This window comes from Puma concolor, chromosome B3, assembly GCF_028749965.1.
Source record: "Puma concolor isolate L17-30 chromosome B3, mPumCon1.1.hap2, whole genome shotgun sequence".
NCBI classification, from domain to species: domain Eukaryota; kingdom Metazoa; phylum Chordata; class Mammalia; order Carnivora; family Felidae; genus Puma; species Puma concolor.
The window spans coordinates 66,521,520-66,534,520 of NC_141672.1; the positions used below are offsets into that span (position 1 = coordinate 66,521,520).

Consider the following 13,001-nt stretch of genomic DNA (forward strand, 5'->3'; position numbering starts at 1 on the left):
CTCCCAGTGATTATGAATTCTGGCTACGTAACTGCAGTCCAAATAGGAGCTGAACTTTCAAAATCACGGTGGTTACTTTTGACAAATTAAATTGTCCTACTTAGGAAGGTAGAAGGAATGAGGAAAAGGAACGTGAGAGAGGGGGAGCAAATTCTCCTTGGAGGTGATTCTCACATTGAGGAAGAAAAAACGAGAAAGAACTACGTTTCTGTTTTCCAGGCTGACAATACTGCCAGTGTTTATTAGAAAATAGCTATAGAAGGTCCCCATTCAGAGGTTGGGTCAGTGGGCCGGACAAAGAAGGGAGAGGGAAAGATATTGGCAGTATGGCTTACTATCTCAAAACAAGTAAGAAAGTATTTTTAAGGAAGTGGTTATACAAGGAAATTATATATAAGGAAGATACAGGTTGCTCTTAAGACCCTGCGGTTGAAAATTTAGAAAAAAAATGGTCTTCAATTTCTAACAATCTGAAAATAACAAGAAATGGTTTAAACAGAAAATCCACTTTGTAGCCCATTGTAATGTTAAGGTTCTAAATTATGTCAGGTTGTGTCAATGTATTCTTTGCCTATTAAGTCTAATTCCTTTCCTTTAATAAATCCCTTTGCTATTTTGCTGGTTTAGGGTAACCAATATACCACAATAGGCACCCAACTTGGGAGGTCTGCTGAATGAATAGTCTAAGGTATTTATCGGGTACCTCCCTATCTAGGAGTAAAGGTCAGATGACTTTCTATCGAAGACCAGAATATACAATAAATTGGTAAAGTAAGGCATGTAATACTTGATGTTGAAAATGCTAAAAAATCTTCACTCTCATTGACTACCAACTTATTATACTTTCTCTAACACAACATATCCAAATGTGGACTTTGGGGATCAACTTAGGACTGTATAATGCATGTAATGAACCAGGATCTGGGCATGACTATCTACTCCAGGAAAAGAGTTGAGTGATGAAATATAGAGATCCCCCCAGAGAGAGGACAGAAAAACTTTTGGATTCTATGATAACAGGAATTATGATTCTGTCCTGATCTCCAGTTCCTGGGATTTTACCATTGCTCAGCTGAAGGTCTCTCTTAAATGTTTCCCCTTCATTCTTTACATTAATACCAGAGATCACAAACTTCCTTCTCATTCTTAATTTTTTAGTATATGTGCTGCTGAAGAAAGCATTCATCCTTAATTTTTTCACTCAACAACTATTGGTTCAACATCAGCTATATAAGGTGCTTTACTTCACAATGTACAAAATACAAAAGCAAGGAATTTTTCTTGGGTGTTACAGAAGCATTTTAAGAAATGAAGATGATGTACATAGGTTGAGATGGATTGGGAATGCTGTGACATGTGGTTGGGCATCCTGTTGAATTGTCACAATGACTAGGGAATGTGAATAGTAAATGCTCTATAGTGGACAGGGTACTCCCCTTCACCAACAAAAAATTGTTTTGTCCCAAATGTCAGTGGTGCCCTTGATGAAAATTGCTGAGAAAGCATTGATATCTTTCAGGGCCAACAAATTTAAAGATTAAAGTCTCAAATGGTATTGAAAGCCTAGGAAGGCCTGGGGACCAACTGAAAAGCCCTATTACTCAGGGGTCTCTATGATCAATAGACTTCAAACCTCCCTCCCCCAAGTCATCAGTTGAGTTGATTTCTGAAAAAGCGCATTAGAACAGACGAATGGGACATTGAAAATGTTGACCTAACCTAAGAATCCCTGAGGATTCTAGACAAAGACCTGAAATTAATTTTCCTCCATCAATTTTTCTAATTCAGGAGCCATCCCAAGTTCTAAATGACTCCTTAGCCAATATCCTCAGGATTGCTTTGGAGGTTTCTAAAACTCTGGAATAATGTGGGGGTTTGTATAAAGAAAGACTCTGCACACTTGTAGCATTTGCCTTTGGTGTGTAATTCAACCTTTAATTTTGCTTATAAGCCAAATGCAAAGTTAGTGCTAGTCTCATGAACTTAGCTATGTTGAACACCTCTAAGCAGAAAGATGATAACAGGACATGAGTCACAAACGAAGAAACCTGGTATGGAAAATGTTTGGGAAAACACTATAATCCAGAAGTACTGAGTGGGTGGAATAATAGCTTTGAATATGCCAGAATGGGAATTCTTAGGCAGAGCACTTACAAGGAAACCACAAGAAAAAGAAGACTGATTTCCTATTAATTGTGATGTAAATTATATGGATGTGATTTTGACAAAGAATAGCACTGTTTCTGAAAAAAAAAAAGTGGTTTATGTGCAAAATACGAAATGCATCAAGAAGAAAAGAAATGTTATTTGGCATCAAGAGTGCAATAAAATCTGAGATAATGGCTTATGATTAGTTAACTTTTGTATTATTTTTTCCTGGTTGGCTCGATTTTTAATGCTTAAGTATTAGGAATAAAACGAATATTTTTGTATCAATAAATTAATAAAGATTAATAGGCATTTTTTCATACATAATTCTTGATCCTGACATGAAATGTGAAATCACCTAGCTTTGTTTACATTAGGTGAAGACTGTAACTCTAACAATATATTATGCTCAGAAGATATATTGGATAGCTTTGTTGTTAATGTGGACAGCTATCCATACAGGAAATAGCTAATAGTCAACAAACTCGATTAATGTCGGAACACAATTCTTTAAGGAATAAAATATCACCATGTGCTGACTCCCTGGGGAGCTTATATCTTCTCTTAACCAAGACGATTCTCAGGGGACACTAATTAAAGTCAACCAGACCCTTGAAAAGTATAAATAAAGATCTCTCTTTAGAGAAGGTAAAAGTTAATATATTAAGGAAAGGAACTCAAAATGATAAATAATGAGGAAGAAAGAAGACAACTTTTATTTGACCTTGAATGTACTTCTTATTCTATAAGAAATTTTTTAAAGCTAGAGGGTAGTTGTTTCTTGTCATTATACTGTTGCTGATTCTGTGGTTAGTTATTAATTTTATTTTTTATGATTCACAATCTGCTCTTTGAAATATGCCATATGCTCAAAGCAATTCAAGGATGACAACTGTCAGAATTACTCCAATAAAAATTGCCTAAATGAGGAAGATTTACTGCAATCTGATATTTCAGTGGAAAGTCCCTCTAACCCTCCCCAACAGCTTTTTCAGACACTGTGAACCTTGCAACCATTTTTTTTTCAGTCAAAATCACATAGATGTTTTATAAGAACTTCTAAGACTATTTAAGTAGAATTGGTAAAACATACTAGGCTAAAGGTGAATTAGCAGACACGGAAAAACAATATAGATAGTTATTAGATGGATTGCCTGCAATCAATATATGAGTTCCAAGCCAGTTTTCTTAAATCACACGAAAATGTATTGACTTAATATGACAACGTCTGCTCTATGTATCACTAATAAACATTAAATTGAATGAGCCCTCTACCCTGAAAGTAGCAAGCCAAACTGAAGGCAAATTTCTTTTTTCTCTGCAAAGATCTGAGGGGTGGATAGAATCCACCTGAGTGCTCCAATGAAAACACATTTTGTTAAATGTTACCAGTCCATTTATCCTTCATTTTGTTTCAGTCTATTTATTAATGCAGTTTCATTTATTGCTATTCATCTTGGAGATAAATCTTTGTCCTTCTATAGAATTACACCAAATAGAATGTGATAAAGGGAACTTTCTTGCAATTATGATGTCGGTGCAGCCTGTCAGCACACAAGGGATGGAAATGAGTTTGGGGACAGGGAAGGGAATTCTAATAGACACCATGATACATACAATGAACGCAAAGATATCCTGAGAGAGAGAGACTTGTCAGGCTAATCAGATCTTCCACAGCAAGGTAAAGGCAAGAAGGGTAGCTCTAACCTTGTAAAGATGCCGCTGCTGCTCCTCTGACATCATCAGGTCGTGGCTGTCCATCACGAGGGACTCCATGTCAATCAGCCAATCCCAGAGCTCCTGATATTCTGAATCAAAGTCCAGAAGCCTGAAGATAAGGCACAAAATGTATTATGCATAAATACAGTGTAGTTGTTAAAATCTCATATTAGAATAATATATTCTTGAAAACCCATGATGTTCCTAGGTGATACCTGTAAAAAGAGAAGAGAAAAATTCTCTGTGTGGTTACACAGTGGGCAAAATAGAAACTCAAGCCTGTGACATAGCATTTCTTAGATTTTGAAAACATAACATGTAATTCTGATGCTCATACCAGCGACACATCATCACTCTTTCCATCTGCAAACCCTTTTTGAGGATTTGCAGCACTTGAACAAAATGACTACTTCTATGTCCTTGAAAGAGAACATTGCCATATTAACAGCGTGAGGAACGGAGGGTCAGTGTATTGTGAAAGTTACATGGCCCAGAATTTGGGGTCAGAATAGCACCCTGAAAATTCAAATCTCTTTATCATCTACTAGGTTTTCATAGGTATCACATCCTAAAATCATCCATGATTAAGAATACTAATTTGACTAATTTCTCTATTATGATCACAATTTCTTATCATATCTTAAATATCATTTTCACTGGGAAATGACTCAATCATTTATTTGTCCCTCTGCTGTCTACCTGCCTATCTCTGCAAACATATATGCTACATTTATTGTCATGGATGAGTAGCCAGCATTTCAGCTTAACACTGAGAGATAGGCTTGAGTGACTCTGGTAAGCCAGTGAGAACCAGGGGCAGATCCAGTATTAGACAGGTGTTCCCCACAGACATGTAGGAAACAAAGGTAAGGACAGGAAGTCAAAACAATGAATCTTTGAATAGCCAGCAATCATTAAAATTCAAAGGAGGATCACTATGGTTTTCAACAAAATAAATCATTAGAATAAGGAGCTTAAAAGGATTAATGTGATTCTCTATTGAAAGCCTGGTGCATAAGTAAAGCCCAGATTCTTCTAAAACACTGTGATCAGAAAATGAAAGTGCAGGATGAAAAACTATGACTTTGTCCTTTCTCCAAAAATCATCTCTTTAAAAGAAATCACATCCTTGCCAAACTGTAACTGAGCAAAACCCTATCAGTACCAATGAAGCAGCAGGCTCAAGTATGAATCTGGATTTATCTATCAAGTGAGTATCTTATTACTATCTTGTTCCTGTCTCTGTACGTTAAATGACTGCTTTTCAAGAAAATGAACATCCGCTTTTCATAACTTACAATTTAATCTTAATCTGTCAAAAAAAAAAAAAACAACTTAAGGTGGGTCTGGTGATGGAGACTGAATCTAGAATTGTCTATTTTATTTTAATTACTTTATCATCATTATAAATATTACTGGTTAAGACCATAAGCATCCAAGGGCAAGGATTGTCACTGACTGACATCTAGAATTAATGTTTAGCTGAATGCTGATCTTGGGTATAGGTGATATGACCAAAAGCTTCAGAAAGGCTATGGTGGCCCAGAACAGTGATTCTCAGACTTTAATGTGCAAGTGAGGAGTCTGTTGAATGATGATCCTGATTCAATAATTCTAGGGTGTGGCCTGAGATTCTGCATTCTTAACAATTGTTGGCAACTGGCAATGCTGCTGGTCATGGACCTCGCTTTGAATAGCAAGGAATTCCAGCATACACTGGATATCTGAAATAGGATCTTATTTCAAAATATTAAAAAACAAACAAAAACCACTGTAACAGGGACAGATAAACCATCAAGCTTTCTTTATTAACTCTGTGAGTTACTAGTAAGAAATGACTAATAAGCATTTGCTCACATGAAGGTTCAATCATTTAGAAATACCACCTGAGGGGTTCCTAGGTGACTCAGTCTGTTAAACATTTGACTTGGGCTCAGGTCATGATCTCACGTTTCTTGAGTTTGAGCCCCACATCAGGCTCTGTGCTGACAGCTCAGAGCCTGGAGCCTGCTTTGTATCCTGTGTCTCCTTCTCTTTCTGTCCTTCCCCTGCCCGCACTCTTTCTCTGTCTCTCTCAAAAATAAACAAACATTAAAATTTTCTTTTAGAAATACCACCCGAATTACAGTCATCATTTCTCTCTCCTTGCATTCTCCCACATTTTAACCATAAAGACAGGAGAAAAGCAGAATGCCATCCCCCAAATTAGGAAGGTATGATTCAGAGGAATATTAAGAACAAAGGAGAAATAAAGGGAAAAGCTCACCCTTTCCATATGTATGGATCTGGAGAATAAGGAAAAAATAAAGGCAAAAGGAGCAGGTGCTAAGATACATATCCTCCCATCTCTTGGACTAAGATCCAGAGAGGAAGTATATGAGACAGGTTGAAAAGAAAGCCAAAAGCACAAGGATATCAGCTCCATCACCTGCTAGGAAGTCTGGGAAGAGACTTCCTTAAAGTTCCTTCACCATAACCTGGAGTGGGAATGCTACGGTCAGAGGAAACTCTGGTCAGGACTCCCCTTGCTACCTGCTCTTTTATCCCCTCCCTGAGGACACTTTTCTCTCCCATGAAGTTTCTGGGAGTTCACCTGATGAACTTGACAAAGTTGTTGCCATAGCAACAGAGGCACAGTGACCCCAAGGAGAGGAGGAGGAACCTCTGAAGCCAGACCTCAGAGAGTTGGCAGGGTCAGTGAGGGCTAAGATAACGCCTAGTCAGCAAGAAATACCCCCTGTCCAAGCCATGAGATAACAACACAGACGCAGTCCTCAGTGGGAGACAACCTTGGAATATCTAGGGCAAGATCCATTTCATTGAACCCAGCCAGACTATACCCAAAGGTCATGGTAAGCCAGGGGAACTCACTGCACCCTAGAATCACAAAGTCATATAAACCCAGATGCCATCTTAGAAAAAAGCAGGGAGAGACATAAATCTGAAAAACAGCATTTACCCCAAGAGGTAGTTCCCTAATGACAATGTTAAATTTTAGGGGAGGCTATAAGCATCGTGTTTAAGTGCCTGAGCTCTGATCTTAAAACAAGAATTCTCCCTGCTTTACCAGGAAATTATGTGTTTAGGATGTTTCATAAAAATCATTAATCAGCAAGGAAAACAAAGAGGCCTGTTTTCTTTTCCATATGGGTCTGAAAAAAAGAAATTTTGATTATGACCAAACAATGCAAGGGTAAGATAGGAGTTTATCTTTGCATTGCTAATGCTCAGCATAGCACCTGGAGAATGATGATGAATGAATGTAGATAATGAAGCCAAAAACCTTTAGTAGGGCAAGAATGACTTCAGCATGTGACAGAGAGCATAGTATCTTATCTTCAAATGCCAATACCAACACAACCAGTGCAACATGGACAGGCTTCTTCATTCATTCGGAAGGTGGGATTTTGCCTTCTAGTACATGATAATGGCGCATTTGCTAATAAAAAAATATTATGTGCAGTAGATTCTCAATTAATGTGAGTTGCTCTCCTGTTCCTTCCACATTTTCTTCTTTTCTACACTGAAACTTAAAGCAGATTTGAATAAACAAAACATATATAGGGTGGTAGAATGTTCAGAACCATGGACATTTTTTCACCTTTATGTCTACTGAGCTGTTCCCTCCTATTATTCCCCTTATCAAGGGGCTTGGAATAAAAAAACATTTCTTCTAGTAAAATGCACCTCAGACTTCTCAGAGAGTCTACACTGGAGACCCACCAGAGGCAAATGAACCTAACACAGATGCTCACCCTTTCTTTAGCCTATTTTCATTTTAGCTGGGAATATGCAGGCTTGAGTTTGTTAGGTACAGTAAATGCTTTGGTTTCATATTTTGCTTCATTAGCATAAAATCAACACCAGTGTTTGCCAAACAACAATTCTCATAAGGTCTTAATGCTGAAGACGAAAACACTTTTTTTAGCATTCGGGCCCGATTTCAGATTCTTGGCCACGTGTTAATTCACAGCTTAGAAAAGACCTGAGAGCTTTCCAAATTTACTAAAATAAAATATGTAACTTTGTAGCAAATCACAAATAAATTACTAGAATTTCTCTGTTGGTTCTTTGAAACCTTCTGAAATGAATGCAATTTAATGTGCTCATTATTTCAGGAAAATTCTTAGGTAAGAAAGTAGTTTACTTCCTTATGTTTACATTACCTGCAAAGGTGTGCTAAGTGTTTTTCAAGTGATTTTAGGAAGGACGATGTCTTCCAGGAAAAGTGCCAGCTATTAATACAGGAAAACAGGATCATCAATGAGTGAATTTATCAGGGGTAGCATAGAACTAGTTAATAGTTTTATATCCCTTTGAAGAATATGCTGATTCTATCAGCTGAATTCAGAACAAGGTTCTTTTCTTGAATTCTTGGTGACAAAGGCCCTAGTCTTTCTTTTTAGAAGAGAGAGAGAGGTAATTGAAACTGTGGCCAGTGGCTCAGAATTTTATAAGTGTATAAATATAGGAACTACTCTTTTGGAGGAATTTTCCTCACAAAATTTTCTCTGTAGTTGTGCTTTGGTTTGTGTTAACTCTTCCACTCAAATATGTAATCTGTTAGATGTTAAAAACTCTCAAAGTATACCTTTTCAGTACTGTATGAATCCGTTATATTCTCTATGAAACTGTTACAAAGCAAACTCATATCTACTCTATGAAAAGTGTTACAAAGCAAACACATCACCCAAATAGTATTATTTTGGATACTTCCTTAAATTGCCATATACTGCATCTTAACTGGGTTCACAATAAAAGAGTCAGACACTCTGTTGTAGGTATAATATTCCCATTTTAGGAGGTTGAAAGCCTTCATCACATGAGGAAAAACAGTCTTCTAAATCAAAGTCAGTTTTTGTTAGAGAAGCAGAGAATTATGAGTGTATTTATTTCATAGATGGAGAATTTAATAGAGATGGAGACAAATCTATGGAGAAATAAATGTGTAACTTTTTCTTTAGTATTTGTTTCTAAGTTTGGGTTCACTACTATGGGTAATTGCCAAAAATATTTCCCAACATCCTGTCCACCATTTTACTCTGCCTCTTCCAGGTTACAAAAAGATTCTTTTCACCACAGAAATAAAATACTAACAAGCTTATTCAGTATTATTTTCCTGCAGATTGGAGAGCAATACATTATTTGTAAGGCTAGCATAGTTTAAGAAATAATCCTTCCTCTAAACCCTGATGGGAGTTATGTTTGACTAGCTAAGTGTTTGAATACATAAATGCATTCAGCCTTTGGTATTTAAAGTGAGCATCATTAACTCAACATTTCAACTTAAACTTTGCTTAAAAGATAAAGTTTCACCCAAGTGAAATCAATGGGAGGTGTGTGTGAATATATGAGGTTTCAGTTTGGCCCACTGAGGAATTTTGATTAAAACAGACAACCAAATGAAGAAATCATCAAAATAGAGCAATTATTGGTTGAAGAAAAGATAACACTATAAAGTCCTGGCAGTTTTTCTACCTAAGTCTCAGTGACATATATTTAGGAGCATTTAAGAATCCATCTTTTATACGCTTAATGGTTCATTTCACACCAATACATCCAACAACACAAGACCGGTTCCTGAAATACCAGCTTGTCTATATTGGGACTTCTATTAAATGATCCAATTTTCCTAGCTTCTTTAGCATATTGATTCTTTCCCCAAATATTCACTAAGTGCTCACTGTTCACATTATTTGCTCAAGGAAGTTTGCCTCTGCTTTTCAAAAAAGACACTAAAGGGAGTGGTAACAAAATCTTGTAAAAATATGGTTTAAGAATTTTACAGAAGTGAAATACTAATAATAGATCAGAATTTCCCATCATCCTCTACACCATGTGGCACGTAAGCACAGAAGGGGCACCTGCCCCAATCATAATATCATTAAAGAATAAAATTTAGCTTTCTGGACATGGAATCTGATATGCACAGTTGCATGTAGAATCCCTTTCCACTCTAAACATATTAAAGTGTGGACACTAATTTACTATTTTGAATGAAAATTCATGAGCGACTTCCTCATGAGAAAAGCAGTCTGCCTTTGCCATTAATAAATAAAAAGGAATATGGAGTTCTTTCCAGCAGTAATTTTCTCAATTCTCATATATACCCACATACATGTAAAAATGCCTGAGAAAAATAAAATCAACCCTACAAATCTGTTAATGACTGGCCCCACTTTCTCATGGGCTCATGGGCTGCCTGTCCATAAACAGTTGTTATTACAATAACAGTCACAAAGCAAAACAAAATTCTGATCTCCAAGGTTAGAAAATATCAATTAGAAATATCAGTGTATATTTCTGGATGTATTTGGAGGATTCTGTTAGGCTGTCAGGAAGTCAAACCCTTATCTAAATTTCCAGATAATACACTGGACTAAGCTCTAGACAAAGAACTGGAAAACATTCTGAAGAATGTAGAATCAGTAGTGATTCTAACACAAATGGGGGAACAATACAAAGCAAGAGACAATGTTGTTTTTCAAAAAAAAAAAAAAGAATAAATCTTCCTATGTATCATCTGTGTGTTAGAGGGGCTGGATCTAGATGTGCTACCAGCACACTGGGATGCATCAGGCAGCTTGCTCTTTAAAAGGACTACTACACCCTAGGCCTCACTGGTTTTCAAAGATTTAATAGGCAACAGAGAATATGGACTATCAGGGTTAGGGCAGGAAGTAAATAATCTGGAAATTATCCTCTGCCACCTAATCCCTAACAAAAGCCTGGTGGCAGAATTAACACAGAGAGCTCTCCCAGAATGATTCTATCTCCTTCATCAAGGTTGTTGACTCTGCCCAGAGAGTGCTATGCTCAGACTACAATTTTAGTTACTTGTAGAACTGCTCTTACTGAATTATGCTTTGACATCACTTCTCCAGCCTACATTTAAAAACTGCCTTCGGAATTTTGTTTCTCTTGTAGGGCTGTAGTATCACAGATGCCTGTCTTCTCCTTAAAGCCACAAGAGAAATTCTCGGGCCTCAATGGCATAAGAAGCTGGGCTTCCCTAGGGGCACCTGGGTGGCTCAGTCAGTTAGGTGGCTGACTTCGGCTCAGGTCATGATCTCGCGGTCCGTGAGTTCGAGCCCCGTGTCAGGCTCTGTGCTGACAGCTCAGAGCCCAGACCCTGTTTCAGATTCTGTGTCTCCCTCTCTCTCTCTGACCCTCCCCCGTTCATGCTCTGTCTCTCTCTGTCTCAAAAATAAATAAACGTTAAAAAAAATTAAAAAAAAAAAAAGAAGCTGGCGTTCCCTAGATACGTATGATTTTTAATCTTAGGACACCATACATTTTCTGATAGAGGAGATTTTTTTCTTTTCTTTCGTATGTAAAATTGAGAGCCAAATCACAACCCTTCTTGAGGACATGCAGAGAATACGTATCTGTTTGTTTTCTTACATGTATTTTACTTTTGCTTAACTTATTTCAGTCAAATATTTATTTTATTTTATTGCAAATATGTTTGTAAGTTGACTCAAATCCTTTGTGAAGATGGGGGTATGAAAAGGAATAAATTTTAAAGTGAAGAGTTAAGCTCTGCACATTACAATAAGGTAGCTTAGATCTGTCTTAGGTACCCTCTCATTGCCCCTGCTAGCATCTCTCTGCCTCTTCAATGGGCCTCATCAGCCCTCCAAAGCAGTACAGAAATTAAGATGGAAGGGAGATACAAATATATCTCTTTATTGGTTGACTTTCCTGTTAACTTTGAAGTAACAGTTTCCCGGGAAGTATGCTTTTGCCTCTCAGGCTTGCCTTTTGCTTGATCCTGGCATGGATGGCATTAGATCACTGAAGTGGAAGACTGCCCAGGTCTAAAATTAGTTTAATGTATTTGCACATTAAAAGGGTATAATATCATGACTCCAATGAATACATTTCTACCGGTAAGGTGTTTTTTTTTTCCCAGAAAGACCTATTTTGACAGTTGCATAGTACCCAGAATGTCAGTTATGCAGAGGGTAGCCAGGTACTTTTTGCTCCCTTTGACTACTGATCTTTCTATTTAATAACATCACGATACAAAGGATGGAGCAAAAATAACCTGAAATGAACACAGATCAGCTAGCTATTCATTAGATTGAGACAAGCCAAGGGTCAGAGGAAGAAAGTAGAAATTCATGGTGGAGATAAAATTTGTGTTGCCTAGTGATTTATCTGCAAGAGCATTCCCAACATTAGCACAAATAAAAGATGGTACTTCATTTTATAGCTGGTGTGTACCAGAAAGAAAACATTTTACATAGCAATGTTCTAAAAAACACCCATTGAGCAGAAATTCAAAATGGTCATTTTGTGTATGAAAGAGAGAAAGAAAGAGAGAAAGAATATGAGTAAGCATGAATGTTCATGTAACTGCAACAGAGATATTTTTGGCATGTTGCTGAACAGAAAACCAGGAAGATCACCCTGCAGCAGTAAAATCCAGGTTGATTATATCCCTTCTCAGGAGGTTAAAATCATTCAGTGTATCTTACTGCTTAATTAATTTAAAGAATCAAATTTGATCTTTAATCAAACAATAGTTTAAATAGTGATTTATTTGTTTTCATTTATCAAAATCATTTCCCTTTGGGGATGCTATATATATATATATATATATATATATATATATATACACATATATAGTATATGTGTATACATATACATGCATATATACACATGTACATATATATGTGTGTATATGTATATATACACACATATATACAATACATATATAGATATATATGTACATATATACATATACATATACATATATATATGTGTGTGTGTGTGTGTGTTTGTTCACACCAGTACAGAGATGTTTCTTTTTCTAAAGAAAAATGGACTCTTCCTTTCTGCCAAACTTAACTTTTTACCTATTTAAAGTTCATTTCAGCCTGTTGTGCTTGGGAATTACCTATATATTCTGTTTGTATTTGGGAGTAAAATTTACACTGAAACCTTGCATGGTGAGTTATTCCTACATTCTTAGACTTAGGACAGAAACCTTGACTGCGTCTCTGAGACATGGCTCAAATTTCCCCATAGCCAGAGGAAGCCTGGCATATGGCCAGTGAGACTTGAGGTATCTTCTAGAACTTTACCACCAGAGCAGAAGTCCCTAAAAACTCACCTGGTATTCCCTC

The 13,001-nt window shown here is 36.8% G+C and overlaps 1 protein-coding gene across 6 annotated transcripts in view; it reads right to left on the reverse strand.

Annotated features, from left to right (window-relative positions):
• AKAP6 (A-kinase anchoring protein 6) overlaps nt 1–13,001 on the reverse strand; it is a 493,633-nt gene that overhangs the window by 128,452 nt on the left and 352,180 nt on the right. For all 6 annotated transcript variants that reach the window (XM_025919741.2, XM_086709961.1, XM_086709963.1 and 3 more), the window contains one exon: nt 3,856–3,976. In XM_025919741.2, the coding sequence (XP_025775526.1) occupies nt 3,856–3,976 (121 nt within the window). The remainder of the gene's footprint in view (nt 1–3,855; nt 3,977–13,001) is intronic.